This window comes from Centroberyx affinis, unplaced genomic scaffold (assembly GCF_046629955.1).
Source record: "Centroberyx affinis isolate AG114_WGS23_722 - 3 ecotype Tasmania unplaced genomic scaffold, CSIRO-AGI_Caff_v1 ptg004722l_1, whole genome shotgun sequence".
Taxonomy (NCBI): Eukaryota; Metazoa; Chordata; class Actinopteri; order Beryciformes; family Berycidae; genus Centroberyx; species Centroberyx affinis.
In genome coordinates, this window is record NW_027282283.1 from 70,893 (window position 1) to 90,000 (window position 19,108).

The 19,108-nt window shown below is 40.4% G+C and overlaps 1 protein-coding gene across 1 annotated transcript in view; it reads right to left on the bottom strand.

Annotated features, from left to right (window-relative positions):
• Positions 1 to 1,465: 1,465 nt before the first annotated feature.
• Positions 1,466 to 19,108, bottom strand: part of LOC139665868 (galactose-1-phosphate uridylyltransferase-like) — a gene marked incomplete at its 5' end in the record, with an annotated part of 25,676 nt that continues 8,033 nt past the window's right edge. The window contains 3 exons of the mRNA XM_071544875.1: positions 1,466 to 2,984; positions 3,314 to 3,468; positions 18,771 to 18,854. Of these exons, the coding sequence (XP_071400976.1) occupies positions 2,883 to 2,984; positions 3,314 to 3,468; positions 18,771 to 18,854 (341 nt within the window). The remainder of the gene's footprint in view (positions 2,985 to 3,313; positions 3,469 to 18,770; positions 18,855 to 19,108) is intronic.

Genomic DNA, 19,108 nt, shown 5'->3' on the forward strand with positions numbered 1-19,108 from the left:
CCAAAGCGGCTTGCAGTGGCTACCATTTTGTGGCAAATCGGTGTAGTCCGCCTTTTTTGAGCGCTTTGGTGTAGTCCGCCTTTTTGGCACACTTTGGCGTAATCTGCCTTTTCGAGTGATTCGTAGTAGTTGCGGGCGCGTGGTAGCAAAAAACATCGACCAGTATCACACTTACATTTTCAATTGTAGATGACAGGGAAGACTTTTCCTTTATGCACAGAATAAACATGTCAATCTTTTATTTGTGTATTGCAGAAAATGTAGAGCCTAATTCTGTTGCACGTTTTCAATGTTAAGTCCTAAAGCCCTTGACCCACTTTATCTTGTAAAACAAGCCATAATTTCACTTTTACAAGTCATAATTTGTGATAGGAAGGCAAACTAGGACCCAGATGCAGACACACGGAGGCAGATAAATACTTTACTGTGAGTAAAGCAAAATACAAAGGCAACCAAACCAGGCAGGGAGCAGGCAAGGCAGAGTCAGAGTTCAGATAACAGATGAACACAAACAGGAACATGAAGAAATGCAGGAAAGCTAGGCAGCACACACTAGACAATCTGGCAGGGACTGAAGGGAAAGTGACTGGTATAAGAGTAATTGTGAATTAAGGCCAGCTGATGCAGGGAGGAGCTGGGCTGGACTGATTGAAGCTGAACCAACAAAACATTGCGCACATACCGTCATTTCCTCTCTTTGGGTTGGACTTAGTCAAAAAAATTTTCACAACAGAAACGTTCCACATCACGGCCCGAATGAACATGTGGCTCCCCTTGGTGTCTGTGGGGAGCCGCTGTGTCTTCGCCTTCTACAACCCGCCTGTCAGGAGGGCCACACCTCATTTACATATAACACTTTTAGACACTTTTTTTTTTATCTTTTCTCTTTGTATTTACTTTGTATTTAGAACTTTTTATTTTCAAATTGCTTTCATCTTCCTTTTAAATTAAATTTTGCTATTGATAATTCAATTTTCACATTTACATTTTATTGTAGCGTTATTATTCCAAGCAGAACAGTAAATAATAAATCATTTAGCAATTTGATTATAGTTTTGACTTTATGACCCTCCATAGAGAACAAGTGAATAGCTACTGCAGTTCCATTGTTGTCAGATGTTGTCGAATGCTGCTATCTTCAGGCAGAAGTTGTAATGGCAATATGAAAAAAATGGTAAAAACTCAAGCATTCCACATTCTATACGTTTCATTGTAGAAAACACCCACAATTCCATAAAAAAAAGATCATTTTAAATGTTTCCAATTAATTCATTCAATAGATTCTAACTTTAAGTGATCATGTTTACAAAGACTGCCAGAGCCGTCTCAAATAAGAGGAATACAATATAAATTCAGATTACTGTGGTGTTAAATTCAAATGCTGAGTCTGATAACATAAACAAGACACACAACATCTATTTAATCATTTATTTTCAATATGAAATTAAACATTACACTGAGGCTGACAGCTGTCCAACAGAGCAAACTTAATTCAAGAATTATACTCCATCTCAAAACATTTACAGGAAACAAAGACATTTTTTTTCCATCACAAATAAGCCATTGTATTGTTGGAAAACAGCTTTGTGGTTGAAGCTTTCCAACAGAGCGAAACAACAAACCATTGCAGCCAGTTTGTTCAACAGAGACAGCGAAAAAGATTGTTGTCTTTCATTATCTTGGAATTGTAAATGTTAAATGGACTGCATTATATAGCACTTTTATCCAGAGCGCCCTACAACACGTGCTTACATTCACCCATTCACACACACATTCATACACCAATGGCAGCAAGCATCGGGAGCAATTTGGGGTTCAGTATCTTGCCCAAGGACACTTCGACATGCGGACTGGAGGAGCCGGGGATCGAACCACCGACCTTCTGATTAGCGGACGACCTGCTCTACCTCCTGAGCCACAGCAGCCCGAAAAACGGGGGAATTCATACCATATTTTGTTTGAAAGGTCCATTTCATAATTTGCTTGCATAGCGATTTCTTCTTCTGAAATTCGTGGTCTGAGCTTCTGATACAAGGACCGACTGGATATGACAGCTACACAAATGTTACCTGTGTTTTGAGGCTGTAAAATGTTTATTTATTAGCAAAGAGTTTGTAAACACTGAGATAAAAAAGACCTGCAGTTTGAGCTATGATTAGTTGAGACAAAGTTCAACAAACCTAAATTCCCATAAAACCTTTCAAAAGCATGTGTGGACAAATCTGAACTTAATTTCCAGATTGCATCTTTAACAGTAGATGAAAAATAGCCTTGTTTTCTTTCATTACCTCCCTTAAGTAAGGGACGCTATACTCCATCACAATCCCCTTGATCATACAGAAAACACATCAGTTACATGATTAAATTCACTTAACAGTTACTCATAATGTATACAGTGTCATATCTTGTGTGTGTGTGTTATCATCGAGCCCTATGGGGGCAAAGGCACTTTTACATGTTGCATCCAGTGCTGAGAAATATGTTACAGCATTTGTTTTCATTACCTGGAACCAACTTCATGTTTTCATGACAATGTGATGTGAATCTCTGTTGGTTTAGACTGTGAGGTCTAAACCAACAGAAACAAAAATAATTCAAACAAAATAATTCTGAATCTCATTTTTTCAAATTTATTCATTTCCAAGATTCAAACTCTCTTTAAAAAGTCAATCACTCATTTTTCTCTTCCTCTCTGTGTTTAATTTTATGGGAACACATTATGGTATTGTGTTATTTTCACAGTCTTGCCTTATAAAAGAAAAAGAAATAAATAGTAAAACTCAATAACTGTTCCCAATGGGATATTCTTGTTTAAATAAGGCGCTGCTCCTTTTGTTTCATAATTATTTTCCCGTTCCTCCACCCATCTCTGATTTTTCCTCTCACTCTTTCTTTCCTCCATCTTTCTCTCTTTCTCCTCCTCCCTCCTGGTTCTCTCTGGTTTTATAGTGGTGTTCTGGCAGGTTCCTAAGCCTCTCAGCAGCCTGGAAATACAAGAACATCGGAATACAAGACTGAGTTTCTATAGTCTAAAGAGCAAATAATAGGGACAGCCAAAAGAAAACATTAACTAAATCAACAGTTGTACTGGATGCCAAGCCCATTAAGAGAGGGATAATGGCTAATTGGGATCATTAAGATGCATGGATAGACGCCAGTGGTGTGCAATCTTGTCAGTGTTAGTATTATTATCCATAAGTATACAAAGAATAACAAGGTTGTGTATGTGTGTGTGTTTGGCTGCATATACATGTCTGCCTCTATTAATTTGTGTGTGTGTGTGTGTGTGTGTGTGTGTGTGTGTTATATAGACCTGTTCAGGGGTGAGGTCCCTCTGCTCCTGAGCCAGCATCTCGTACCCCACCATGAACTTCTTAACGGTGGCTGAACGCAGCAGAGGGGGGTAGTAATGAGCATGGAGCTGCCAGTGGGAACTGTCCTCCTTTAAATGGGGGCCAGTAGGGGCTCCTAGAGAGAGGGAGAGAGAGAGAGAGAGAGAGAGAGAGAGAGAGAGAGAGAGACAGAGAGAAAGTAGGTTAGGCTGAGGACACACCAGAGGACCATTGGGCTGATGTACACCAGATTTACCCATCCTGACAATTGGAGGGTCATCAATCAGAGGCTTTGTTGGGTGTGATGGCAAAAATCTGGTAGTTTGAAGGGTTTACAGATTCAATCTCAACCATCCACCTGCAGGCTGATCTGAGCTGCCCCAGTCATATCAAACATGTTTGATATTAAGTTGGACATGAGACCGTTCCTATGAGTTACAATGTGAATTGCATTGCTCCTCTCTGTCCCTCAAGCCCTTGATGTTGAACTGATATATTGTTTATTTGTGGTACCTTTATTGGTGATGAACACCCCAAGCTTTTAGCGCTTACAGTCTGACCACCTTACTCTTTGTATCTGATTGTTATTTTATATATGTTGTTTTTATTTTCACTGACAATGATCCATTGTAGGATCTACTTTCTGTGGAACAATTGGTGGAGACAATTGGATGTACTTTGGCCCTCACTTTTCTGTATGTATGATGATGAAGACTATCAGAGGGCGAAACGTTTCTGCTGCAATTAAACATCAAGGTATTCTATAATGAAATGTAGTATTTTTATAGTCCATAGATTATTTTAATCAATCAGTTCAATCAGAAATATTGTCAAAGTTAACATAGATCAAGCACAATGTGTTTGTAAGTACAAAGTGTTTTTTTTTTAAGTTGTAGTAGGTAAGTTTGAAGGAAACCAGAAATACTAACGCCGGGTTCAGACCGCAAGCGTAAGCGCCGCGAAGCACCGCGAAGCGTCAATTCACGCGCGAGCAGGAGCCTGGCTGTTCACACCAGACGCGCATTTCTCCGCGCCGGTCACCAAGCGATTCTGCTCTACAGGAGGAGAAAACCCCGTGGAAACAGGCTGTAGCTGCTCACACTGTGTTCCAACAGCCACCAAAGCTTCATCTGTTCACTGCTGTCCTTGTAGAAACACTGCTGACAGCTCACTGGACTTTTCCACATCAGGGATGAACTTTATATTTTCCATCTTCTTAATTTCCCCCTTTCTTCACAAACTCCCTCATATCAAAGCTGTCACGTTTATTTGTTTGTTTTCTCAGCAAGAGTCGTGACTTGTGATCAGGCAATAATTAGGAAAGCCTAGGGGACCTAGATATCTCTCGCTCCCCCTCTCTCTATCTCTGTCTCTTTAAATAATGACATATAGGCCTAAATAAATTAAGTAGCCTATAAATAAACAAACTTAAACATGTATCCTTGTTTACTTTTGTGGTAACTCAATAACAGATGCAATTTTCAAAAGACAAGTGATAATTCAAAACCAGATAGATCATCATCCTACAATGTATTGCATTTAAAACTTGCATCAGTGCAGATTGATTCATCAACAACAACAGTGAAGACCCTGGTAAGTTGATCATTTAATATATTTGTGATTCTGTGGTGATATAATGGAGATATGACCATCTATAGTGTTTTCTATGGTGTTTTCCTGTGAAATGCGCGCCGCGGCTCGCGGAGAAAATAGACCAGACGCCGAAACTGGCGCTCCAGATCGCGAGCCGGCCGCGGAGCTCCGCGCGCCCGGTCTGAACGGTCAAATCGGTTAACATGGGCGCCGAAAGGAAACTGGCTCCGCTTCGCGGCGCTTACGCTTGCGGTCTGAACCCGGCGTAATGCACTTAGCCCCCCTCTCCCCTCCCTCCTCAACCCACTGAGCCAATAGCAATCAGCGTTCAGTTGATTGGCGGCTGGGAGTGAAGCTCTCCTGCTCCAGAGTTTACCCCAACGGATCAGATGCTGAGCATCAAAAACATTGAAAGGAAAACAGCAGAGCAATGGTGCTATCAATACTGCTGAGATTCACCCCAATTTTGTTGAATTCAAGCAACATGTCAACTTATAAAACCAACACAGGCTTTAATGCAATCATGCACTTTGTGGTTCTTTTACCAAACTGTATACACCAAGTGTACTTATAATAAAAAGGAAAACTGGACATAACAGTGAAATAGATTTAGATCAGCTGTAAAACTGTTTGGTTTATGCTGCAGAAGTTTCTCTAGTTTTGACTTTTTGGGAAATCAGGCTGCAGTGACATCTAGAGGCGGAGACACGCAACTGCAGAACATTCTGGATGAATTTCTGCAGTTTACCACAGAAAACCGGGGGGACTAGTGATACACACACACACACACACACACACACACACACACACACACACACACACACACACACACACACACACACGCACACACACACACACACACACACACACACACACACACACACACACACAAACGGACTGACCTGAGGGGTTATTGTTGCTTACAGGCTTTTAGTGCTTGGCGCGCACACACACACACACCCCCCCCTCCAGAGTGATAGTACTATCAAACACTCCTACAAAAGGCTAATTAAGGATATGCATAGCCTGGACTTAACAAGCTCATTTGTCTCCCCACCATCCACACAGTGCTAACAAGGCCCTCTGCTCATTAAGGCCTTTAAGCTGCAGGCCAGACGGCCCCCTGCCAATTAGCTAACAAGGTAAATGAAGGAAGCAGCCAGTGCTGACTTTGTTTCTGAGGCTGGAGAGCGTAGATTAGTCTGCTTGACTTGGCACCAAGATAGCAGGGCAAAGTTCAGCTGACCTGAGAGAAATGCCACTAAACATGAACACCCTAAAGACAGCAATCACACTGATGGGCTGACTGCTTGTTCAAATCTGTGCTGTGTGTGTGTTTGTGTTTGTGTATGTGTGTGTGTGTGTGGGGGGGTTAATTAGCCTCCTTGACTTATCACTGTGACAGCAAGGATCAACCAAACAGAAACAAGGTCAAACAGTCTAGTGTTAACTACATTAATGCAGCGATCACACACTTCCCCATTGTTTCCTGTTGTTACAGAAAACCTCATAAGCAATAATCTTGCAGTCTTCATTAAAATAAAGTTTTTCCCATGATGATTTTGGTTGCCAAAGAGGAGGAGCCAGACTCCATTTTTTTTTTTTAGAGATTATGTTTATGGTATTTCTGCTTTACCAGAAAATAGTAGTAGATTAGAGAGAGACAGGAAAGACAGATGAATGTTACAGTTAAATGGTATGTGTTCATTGACTGCACTGCATGGACACAATTCATTCAGTTAAACTTGGTTAAAGCAAGTGTTTTGACTGGACTTAGCCCATATGTCGGCTAGTAACCTAATGTTTTCAAAGCCTCCAGTCTGATTGCAGCATGAAGCCTTGTAACCCCGATTTGTTCTGTTCTCTCTTCTATGGAGAGAAAGCCATGCCAAACTCCATTAACAAGACTAGGTCAAAACCTAGTATATGGCTGGACCGTGTATGAGTGTGCCACGTGCCACGGCCGACCAATGGTGTAACTAACTCCACTGTAGACTGCTAATACTGAATAATAGTCCATACATCCATACTGATCTCCGTTCCAGCGCGTCCCGTCTCCTCTCTCCGCCGCTGTCGTCTCCGCCGCGCCCACGGCCCGCATTGATCCTCCCGTTCCAAGCCCCGGTCACTCTGGTACCCATCGGTGCCGAAAACACAGTTTGCCGGACACCCGGTGACGCATCGTCGCCAGGACCCCCGCCGAAATCTCGACCGGATCAACGGGAACAAATCGGCGCCCGGTTATCGGCACTGGCCGGAACCGTGGCCCTGGAAAACTTTGGGAAGGTCGGCAGGAAGCCCTTGGCGTGATGAAACCTCCATGCTTGTCTGTGTCTCTCTCTCCGCCGACAGAACAGAGGGGCTTCAGGTGGACTGAGCTCGCGCATATGCATCGAAATAAACGGCGATAATATATAATTGTATAGATTCTACTTTAGCTTCAGTTAGCTTCAGCTTACATGCATGATATTGGTCAGCCTGCTTACTGACCGCTGTTGCGGTCCAGCCAAAAATGTAATGTTGCCTTGCTTATCAGCACACATACGTACCTCATAAAACATGACTTAAGAAATGTTCTGAATTGTTACGTTACACGGGTGAATTCGGCATACATATAATCCACCACATAGCTCTTATTTCACTAGAATTGGTTTGTTTGTTAGTCTCACAATCATCGATTTCCACTGAAATATAGCATGGAGGGTGGTAGTGTGGAGAGTGAACCAATACTAACAGTTGAAATAGAATTGAAATGAGAACTGTTTGGTTAATCATATGTGTTGAATTTACCAGAAGACCCTAATGTTTCTCTAAAGGTCTTAATGTTCTCCGAGGTTTGTATAGTTGCATTTTTTAATCAAGTGAGGCGTGGGGTTCTCTCCATATGAGAGAGCCTTGCTGAAAATGTAACTAAGCCTTGTTAGCAGTATCTGTCTGTAGATATTTAAGGAGGAAGGCATTGTATCAGAACAGATTTTTGCAAATACCCGTTTTGTAAAGTATATCCACCTTGTCCACACCACTGCATCACTGCTGTTGAACACTGTGGTTTAGCGGAAAACTGCCTCCCTGTTTATGTGTTAGAAGTGTTAGAAAATGCTGAGCTTAAGGTTTCGACTAACAGGAAGCATGAATTATTTCATTCTTTCCTTTTCAGACTGTAATTGGTGGCTGGACGGTGTCCTATGTATGTTTTTCAATTTGTGGACTTTTTTTTTTTAATAAAGCCTCTGTACTACTAGTTTTATTATGTAGTGCCACTGCACCAACATGCGTTACTGAGCTAATTAGCTAGCCTGCAACACCACAGCTTCTGTTCTCCTTTAACAAAACACACAAATACACACATGCACTCACAAATCAACACATACACATGCACACACCATGTGTATAAGTATGAGAATACACATACAAGCACACGCTTTCACACCATACAGACCACAATGTCAAACAACAGGCAGATGAGATATAGTGAAAAGAGAGGGAGGGAAAAGGAAGAGAAAATAAGCAAAGATAAGTGGAAAGAAATAGTCATCCTTTTCTTCATCTAAAGAGGATTTCTGTGACTCCTAGTGTTCAGTAACAGAGAGAATATGAGGAGGTTTCCACCACAGGAGATAATATAGATCTTTCTCCCACAGCCCCGAGTGGAAAACTCTACCAAGTAAGATTAAGTAAAGTCCAGCTCTGTCCTGCTGTTGTGTGCCCAGATGACCAAGGAGATGATCCACACATGACTACACAGAAAAAACATTAGCATGCATGCAAAATCAATGGAAGGAGGCGAATGGAGCGAGATGTACGCAGCTTCTCTCTAGGCGGCATGAACTGAGGTGAAGAGTCTGTTGCTCCTGCCACCATAATGCATGGGAATGTCCCCCTATAGATGATCTTATTAGGTTTTGGAGCACCTTGCTGCATAGATTTGCAGAGGAACACGAAACTAAAGGAGGAGGAGAGGGAGAAGAAGAAGTTTATTTCCGTTAACGTAGCTCCTATATGTGGACTGATTGCATTTACACTACTTTGTGACTTTGTTACTTTCTTCAATGCGTCTTGAGTACATTTACACCTGAATTTTATTTGTTGTTTTTGCGCAATCCGATCAGAATCTGATCACCCAGGATGCATGTTAATGCCAGGTGGAAAGGAGGCCTATCACTCCTTAATGCTTTAAGAGTTCATATTAATAACACCCATGTGTTCTCTTGTTTTTTGAAAAGTGCTATAAATAAAATAAATAAGTGTTACCATGTGTTATGTGAAGACAAGTACTAGAATAGACTAGAAATATTTCCTAAGTAATGCATTAATTAGCTTAATTAATGAAATCATTAGCATAACTGATCATGTTTAATATCATGGTGATTATGGTGGAACATTAGGAAGCTCGAGTGCTTTGTCCCAACTGAGCCACCCAGCTGCCTCTTTGAGACCGTGCTAATGGCAGTTAGAACAAAATATAAGACCAATTTTGCAAATGAAATAAACATGAAAATGAAGACAACTGTAGTCCGATCAGAATGTAGATCTGAGTGAGGCGTGATTTCTCGCGGGAAAGAGAGCGCATCAGGAAACCGCAAAAATGTTAAGACCTCTAAAAATTCAGTCTCCTCTGAGAATGCTTTATTAATGATTAAGGTCTTGAGTTCAAATAATATGATTTAAGACATTTTCAGAATTTTTCATGACACTCTGGAGAGGGGCGGGAAAAAGAGAGAGAGTGGTAACTGCGTACACATCTCTCTACTTACACATATGCATAAACATATAGACACATAAATACCAACCCAGTCTCACGGCAGTTTGTGAAATAGTCACGAAATTTAATCTATTGATTTTTTGTTTTTGTGACACTCGGCACGACTTTCAAACTGTATTTCAATTGGAAGTATCTTTCGTGCCCGCAACACATTTTTTTTTTCTGTCAGTCGGGACTCAGGAAGTAGTGTGACATTGAAATAAAACGGTGGCCAGTAAAGGTGTTGTGATCGGGCCGGCAGATGGGCGTAAACGTTTGCCTTTGATGCCGACGACCGGGTTCGATTCCCAGCGTGTTCAAAGCACATTTCAACCGTAAGCCACATTTAAATTTTTAACGAACGTTTTTCTTATTTAACCATGACCAAACCATTTCTCTAACCTTAACCAAGTTGTTTTAGTTGCCTAACCATAACCGTAACACAAGTAGATTTATTTGCCAAAACTTACGTTTTCAAATTCGTGGTAGAAGCACGTTTTTTAGGTCGTGTTCATTTCACGAAAAAAATGGCAAAATCGTGTCCATGTACACGAATCAATAGATTAAATTTTAGTGACTATTTCACGAACTGCCGTGAGACCGTGTTGTAAATACACATACAAGAAAACTCCAAACACACACACACACTCATTTACATAAACATACAAGAAGATAAAAGCATGTGCCTCAGTCAAATACACATTCTGGAAAACTCAAACACACACTCATACACACACACACACACACGCTTAAACACTCACTAAAACACACACGCACACACCACACTTTAAACAGAACATTTTCTCCCTTTCTACTTCTCTCTCTCACACAGAAACAGAGATACTATCAGAAACTGGTAGCAGGAGTTTCAGAAGACAAAGATATGTAGGAGAGGAGAGGAAAGGAGGGAAGAGGAGAGGAGAGAAGGAGAATAAAGATTAGGAAAGAGGAAAGGAGATGAGAAGAGGGGAGAGGACAAACACTGCTTCATATCTGAGAAATTAGACAGAGAAGAGGAGTAAAGATGAGAAGAGAGGAGGAGGAACAGTGTGAACAAGAAGCGAGTGTGTACCCATTTTATTTTCACCTCTTCTCTGTGTGCATCTGGTTTCATTCTCAATTCTTTATGTACTCATGATCTATCCACTCCTTTCACTTCATACTCTACCTTCCCATTTTCTTTTCTCCTCTCCTCGCTCCCTCCTTCCTCTCCTCCTTCCCCTTCTTCTTGTGTGTAAAAACAAATGCAGTGAATAAATTGATTTGGAAAATGTATAAGGCTGTAAATATATCTCAAAGCCAGATTTCCTGTGTGTGTGTGTGTGTGTGTGTTTGGTGGCACTAACAGAAAAGGCTTTGGCAAGAACCAAAAATGTGCTATGCAAGAAAAAAAACCTTTAGATTAAGACAGTGAGCAGCGGAAGTGTTTTGCTGGTGGCCAATCACAGCCAGATTGTGTGAGTGAAGTTGAGTTTTAGTTTTATTTACTGAGCACACACACACACACACACACACACACACACACACAAACACAGTCAACAGCACAAGTATGAAGTCTGTGACTTACAGCGAGTCTTTGAGTTGTTTATGCATGATCGCTCCTTTGTTTACAATGGATTACAATCCAAAAGTTGGAAGAAACAAAAGAACAGAGTTTTGGCCATGGTTGTTGAATGGCTTCGATGTTAAAACAAATGACACCAGCAAAACATTTCCATAGCTCACCGTATTAATCTGTATGTTAGCAGGGTTTTTCTTACATAGGGGAATTTATGGTTCCTGCCTAAGTCTTTTCCACTAGTACCAAACTGATAAAACAAGAAAATTAAAAATGAAACAGGGAAAAAAAACACCATCCATCTTGAATCGCTTTGGCGTGTTGAATCGAGATGGCGTGAGTCAGTGACACAAATTTGTATTTCGCTGGGCAGAAGAAACAGCAGCAGACGTCGCCTCATTGGTCGTGTACATCAGACTTTTGAATGTGCTGCTTGTTTGGCTAAAAACATTTCAGACCCTCCTGGAGACTTAATTTCTCAAAAGCAACTAGCGACCGATCTAACAATTTTTTCAGATGCATGTGTTGACTCCCAAAGCTTTGGACAAGACAAAATCAATATCTTGATTTTGACAACCTAAATTCAAGGCCTCAAAAGTCCTTGGATACTGTTACTGGAATTCTTAAATTCATCTGTAGAAATCTAGAAAGCTGTTTGTTGGGGTGCAGTTTTTCTAGTGAGAAATCAACCCAACCATGTAGATTTTTCTTTCAGTTTCACATTCATTTCAGTAGCGAAAATGGTCTTTTTCATTAGAACTGGTATTTAAGAAGTATTAAAAGGTCTTATGTTTAACTTGTTTTTGGCATTTTACCTTAATTGGACACAGTGGAGAGAGAGAGAGAGATGACATGTGACAAAGGTCCTGGGCCGGATTCAAAGCCAGGATCTTGTGTTTACATGGTATAAGCACAGACCACAGAGCCACCAGGACACCTTGACTTTTTTTTTTTTTTTTTTTTTAAGTCTTACGTTTAACTTGACAAAACTTGCAGATAGCTTCAAACTGAATGACAAATGCCACTATATGCAAATTAGCATAATCATGTCATCACCAGTCGTTACAAGAGGGGCATCGCCAAAGACCCACTTTAAGGCAGGACAACCCTGGGTGGTGACTGTATTCATTATTTTATCTAAATTCCCCTTCATAGCTGCATGTGCTGCTGTCTGGTCCCAGTAGAAACTAAGGCTGTGATCGGGACAACCAGACAGTAGAAATCTCCACTGTAAACAAATAGAATATGTGTGGCCATTAAACATGAAATCTTGGAGAAAAAAACCCTCTAACATTAGATCCCTAGTTTCCCCAGACTTTGCTTTAATGATGGGAGCCTTTCTTCAGAATCAGTTTCCAGACAATGGAGGCTGATGAGACACAGAGACAGACATAAAGGAAACTAATGGATGGGAATAAAGAAGAGAAAAGGCTAAAGACTTGAGATGAATGGAAACGGATACTCTCATTAGCAGAATATTACCCACTTGAATCGTGTGTGTGCTTGTGTATTTGTACTATGTGTGTGTGTGTGTGTGTTTCAGAATTAGAGCGTAAGGAATGCAAGAATGTAAACATAATTAATTATAGAGAAAGGTATTTGCCAAAGTATTATTTAAACCGCCCATCTATGTTTAAATTAATTTTGTTACTTCAATCAGATAAGCCAAAAGTTATTTGTAAATTAGGTGCCTTTTTGAAGAATGTCCTTCCTCTGTTTAAGTAACATTTGTTGTATTTCAGCCATGCCGTGTGCTATTGTTTTGTTATTATTGTATGTTTTGTTTGTGCTCCATACCATGTGATTATGGTCTTGAGCCATATAAATAAATGAAATGAAATGGAAAACTACATATACATGCTGAAGTGGGGCAGTGAGCATGAGTCTGAGTTGTCTTTCTTTCAAAAAGTTACCAACCATAACAGTTATTGGTATCACTCAAATTCAGAGAAAAATAATACTAATAGGCTACTAATACTACACAAACTACTAGCTATACTACCAATACTACTACTAAAAGTAATCTAGGGCTGCGTCAAAAGATTATTTTGATAATTGAATATTCTGGCAAACCAACTCTCAACCAAGGCTAAACTGAAGGACTATTACAATAATTCAAACCATTTCCCCCATATTTACAATAGAAAATACATTCATCCAGCCATTTACATCAAACACCATAATTTTACCATCCCAGTCCCAACACTTGCCATCACAATTTTGTTCTTTAACTTGTAATTTTCCACCAATCTCTCTCTCTCTTTGATTGCAAGTAAGGACGGAGAATTGATGCACCGTTTCAACTGATGTGCCGTTTTTCAGTTAAGTCTAATTGGCGGCAACAATCAGAGACAAACTTCTAGCTAAAATGCTGTTGGGTAACGCAGCCACATGAAAGCAGAGAGTGACATTTTGTTGCTTTATCAATGGCTTTGATCTAGAGGGAAAGAGAGAGAGGGAGGGAGAGAGAGCGAGAGGGAGAGAGAGACACTTAAGATTCTGTGTGTGTATTATGTTCCCCAGCCACTTCTTTTAGTCTGTCTGTCTGATTTTCATACACTAGCTGCCTCCTTGTCTCCCTACTGACCTGTCTGTCTCTATTTTCCTACCTACCTGTCTGCCTCTCAGTGTCTCCATCTACCTGTCTTCCTCCTAGTTTCGAGATATCGACCTGTCTGTCTCTTACAGTTTACCTACCAACCCATCTGTCTTTCAGTCTCCATACCCACCTGTCTGTCTCTCAGTCCCTCCTGACCTTATATTAAAACATCAGTTAAAACAATCAGCCAAGCATCACTTAAATGAATGGCAAAATTGTAAAATGTAGGTATGTTTCTACTTGAGAGGTTACTAAAATTCCTATCCATGTTATTGTAGCCTACATAACTGTTTTCAAACAAAATCTAACAAATCCATATCTGTTTTATTTACATTATTTCTTATGCATGTTAGCAGTAATTTCAATTGTAGCCAGTAGTTAGAGCTATACTATTGCATTTTTGGGAAGTTGGCTCCTCCTCTGGCATGCTATAGTTCATTTTGGTACTGCAATGCCTGCTGGGTAAACCCTCGCTTTCGAGCCAGAACTTTAATTGCATCAATTTTGAGGGAGCGTCGGAGGGCTGAGCAGCCTCTCACCTCGCTTCGTTTGGCTCACTTGGTGGTTAGGGGCCGGATCGGGACGGGGGGTATCAGTCTGACTGCCTTCCTATTTATTTGTCTGTCTCTGTCTGTCATTGTCATTTACCCATCTGTCTGTGTTCTTTACTACTTGTCTGTCTGTCTGTTCCTGTCTGTCTTTCTACCTGTCTCTTTATCTTCCTACCTGTCTCTCTGTCTTTCTACCTGTCCCAGTCATTCACCTAGCCTGTTAATTCTGTCTGTAATGTGTTCTGTATTCTCATCCAGGAGGAATAAGCAGGTAGCTTCATCTAATCCTTGATTTCCCTGGTGACTCCCTGCATGCCGTTCATTTTGAAATGACTTCATCCCACAATCAAACCGCTTCTCTCTCCACACTGCCTCTAATAAGCCAAGTCCTAAATAAGAGCTGGCTTCCTCTAAATGAGCTAAAATAAAACACAAACACAGATGGGGAGATATCACAACTCATTATACCAGCCAGGTTTGGGTGTGTGTATGTGGATGTGCGTGTGTGTTCCCAAGTTAGTCCATCAGTGTGTGTACACAGTGTGTGTAACAGAGTGTTTGTGTATTAGTGCACTACATCCATTATAATCTCTCACTGAAAATCTCAGCAGGCTCTATTCCCTTAATCCCCCCTTGATAAGGCTAAAATAACACCATTATCCTGGGAGTTACAAGAACTTTTACCTCCAATGGAAAACCAGTCAAAAGTATTTTATCAACTCCACAAAGGGCAATGGAAACTACATTTTAAGTATATTTTAGGATCTCAACGAGACAAAAAAACCTATTCTTCAACTTGGACAACACAGCTGAACTATCTTTAGTATCTTTAGGGGTCACAGTAGTTGTTTTGACTAATGTTAAATAGGGATATTTCTACAATGGTGGCAAGTGGAAGGATTTGTTTTTTTTGGCATTTCAGTCTTTATTTGATAGTTCACAGTGGAGACAGACAGGAAAGACTGGGAGAGAGGGGGGGATGACATCAAAAAACCTTGTAGAGGGTGTTATTCTGTGCGCCCCAGAAAAATAGGTGGGGATAGGTGGGGATACCCTGCCTGTAACCTCAACACAACACATCGCTGTAAGATGACCTGTGAGTTGAAGTCAATAAGGAATAAGAAAGGAAACTACAAGATTAGAGCTGAAAAATTATACCAGATCTGTAGGAACCTGCACCACAGGCAACTCTAGACTGAGATTTACTTTTTAAGATTTCATATCTGACAAGTGTGTGTGTGTGTGTGTGAGAGAGAGAGAGAGAGAGAGAGAGCAAGAGAGAGAGAGGGTGAGACAGAAAGAAAGAAAGACAGTGAGTGGATGACTGTGTCCTCTCCTGCCCTCTGTCTCTCACTCCACACGGTCGTTTCTGGAGGAATTTGTCATCTCTCCTTTTATAAAATATCTCTGATGTGCGTTGCCTCGCTCTCCTTTATTCAGCAGAAGACAAACCAGCTCCCTCCTGAAAGAGATGTGCAGGGGCTCGACATGAGCGCCGGCCTGCTGGACTGACAGCAAGCCAGAAACCAGCTGACGAGTCTTCACAAGAAATACAGCACTGGATTCTCTGAAATAGATTTGAGATGAAACCTTAACTGCAAGAGTAGAGCCGGTATAACTCTTAAGAAAGGTGGCTTTGTTGTGTAGCCAGAACCATGCTGTAGGATTTTATTATATTTTTATATTTATATGCATTTATTTATTGATATACACTACCAGTCAAAAGTCTGGACCCACCTGATTGAATGTTCTATGTTTTTCATTCTTTTAAACACATTTTGATTCAAAGGCTTCTGCTCAAATACTTGAAATGTGTTTCTTAGACAAATATAAATAGTGAAGTTGATCCTATGTATGAATTTCTTTCCAAAGCCTTTGCCTTTCCATCAAGGCAAAGGGCGGCTACTTTAAAGAATCTAAAATATAAGATAGTTTTGATTTGGTTATCACTGCATAATTCCATTTGTGTTATTTCATAGTTTTGATGTCTTTACTGTTATTCTAAACTGTGAAAAATAGCAAAAATAAACTAATAACTAATAACTTTTGACTGGTAGTGTGTATATATTTACTTATATATTTTTTATATATATTTAATTTTTCATTTTAGACACTTAGCTCACATTCTTATCCAGACTGACGTACAGTGAGTGAGCGGTGAGGCCCTGGGGTCTCGCTCAGTTCAACCGGACACAGCTGTTTCAGGGATTGAACCTGCGACCTTTTGGCTACAGAACAATCACAACGCTGACACCGCTCTGCTTTTCTGTCACACATCACTCATCGCACCGCTGCACTTGGCTAACCTCCGTTCCAGCTCGAAAGCAAAGATTATCTTCCCTGAACGGAAGATACGCCACTCCTTATCTCTTCCACTGTTTCTTCAAAAACGGGCGACTGCGAGATAGCCCTAAATAATAATCAAAACAGTTATCGAAGCCTCTGAAGATACTTAAGAAAGTTTGGTAACACTTTAGATTAGGGAACATATATTAACTATTAATAAGTCGCTTATTAATGCATATTAGTAATGTATTAGTTTATTATTAGTCATTACAAACCACTTATTAGCATCTTATTATCGTATTCTACATGTATAGTCCATTAACTATGGGTTTTCCTTCAATAGCCTAATTAGTGTTTGTAACATGAATATAGCTCTTAGTATAACTATAATGTGTATGAATCATTTGAACATTTCTATTGCTTTACACAAACAAAATATATTGGTTTTCTACCCAAAATTGCACAGGAAATGTTTTTTTCAGCCATTTAACAAACATGAGAAACCAGCAAAAAGAAAGAAATGCAGAATAAGGTGCTAATAAGTGGTTTGTAATGACTAATAATGAGCCAATACACCACTAATATGCATGTTAATAAGCAACTTATTAATACAGTAGTTAACATGTGTTCCTTAATCTAAAGTGTTACCGAAACCTCAAATACATTTACCTTTACATTATTCGTCTATCTCACTTTAACTTAAACATACAGGCAGCACAAAGTCTTATTTACAAGAAGAGCCTGGAAAGAAAACATTCAATCCGTAACATCTACTTGCAACCAGAAGGGCTTGAATCCTCCTTCATTTAAGCGTTAAAGTATTTCAATTATATAAGGTGCATTCTTTTCCTGGGGTGCTTCAGTGTAGCTGTCTAAAAAATGCTTGAATGTGCCTTCTCGTTTAAAAAAATAAAAAAAAATAAAAAATCCAAAAGAAGTCGCATCTCTGTCTCTTTTAAGAGTGTATGAGCTGAGACAGAGGGAACTGCCATCATGCTGTTTTTTTCTGTCTCCGCACCGCACTTCAGCTGATGTTAGGAGCTTTATTACCCCATGAGTGCTCTACATCTGCGAGACTCCCCGCTTTCCTTCCCCCCCCTTGACGAAAAGACAAAAACATTTAACATGCTATCGAGGCTGACGTGTCTGACACTGAGTGTGTGCTGAAGTGACGCTAAGTGGGAAACATCGAAGCTGAGTGGAGGCTTCTTTGACAGGTGGATGGCGATGGATTAAGGCCTGGAATGAAATGAGAGCGTCTGATACTGGCATGTATCATTCCCACGATGTTTAGACAGTTTAATGTATATTCACATGTGACACCGATGCCATGTCGGTGGGCGGTAGTGTCATGTTAACTGCGTGTGACATAAGCTTAAGCTAAATGACGTTGATCTGACGTTAACGGCACCGAACGGAGCGAATGTTGATGAGGAAGAAGAAGAGGGACGGAGAAGGAGAGAGACAGGAAGTGAGGGAGGAGAGAAAGACAGGGGAGCGAATCAGAAGTAGGGCTGGGCGATATGGACCAAAAATCATACCTCTGTATTTTTAGGCTGAATGGCGATACACAATATATATCTCGGTATTTTCTACAAAGTAGGCTAAATGTTCAGTTGTAAGTCAAAGCCACATGTGAGATGTCACAAGCACTTTTATTAAAACAAGACTGTGATCAAAATAAAATGCAAAGACAGGGTTTCCTTCCCTGTTTTAGAACAGTCTGGTAAGTTCAGAAAATGACATCACTTTACTATAATGCAGCCTTTAAAACCAGGAAAAGACAACACTTATGCCATATCACGATATTACGATATCCAAAATCTAAGACGATATCTAGTCTCATATCACAATATTGATATAATATCGATATATTGCCCAGCCCTAATCAAAAGCATTCATTCATCCATCATCCACTCACACAGACTGTCATGTATTTGCACTAAAATTATCTTTAATCCCCTCCACCTTCCCTCTGTCTTGTCACTCCATGGAGTAGGGAAAGGAGACTTCAAACAGGTTATCATATTTATACCAAAACCTTTTCTTTAATCCATCCCTTCTTCCCTCCCTCCTTCCCGTCTTCCCTCCCTCCCTCTCTTTGTCTTACCGTGCCAGCCCATGGAGTACGGGAAGGAGACTTCAAACAGGTTGTCATACTTGGTCAGCAGTCGCTTCATAATGTCCGCCAGATCTAGTAAAACAGAGACAGACAGAAGAGAGCGAAAATTAGAAAACAGAGAGGAGAGAGACAGGAAAGAGAGGAGGAGTGAGAAAGATATAATTTGTTCTTGAATATTGTTAATTTTGAACGACATGAGGGAGGGGAGCTGGAGAGAGGGAACGTGAGTAGAGAAAGTTGAAAAATAAATAATGAGAGAGAAGTAGAGAGCTAGAGAGGCGGGAAATTGTAAGAGAAGATGAAACTTTTATGATCCCTGTAGGGAA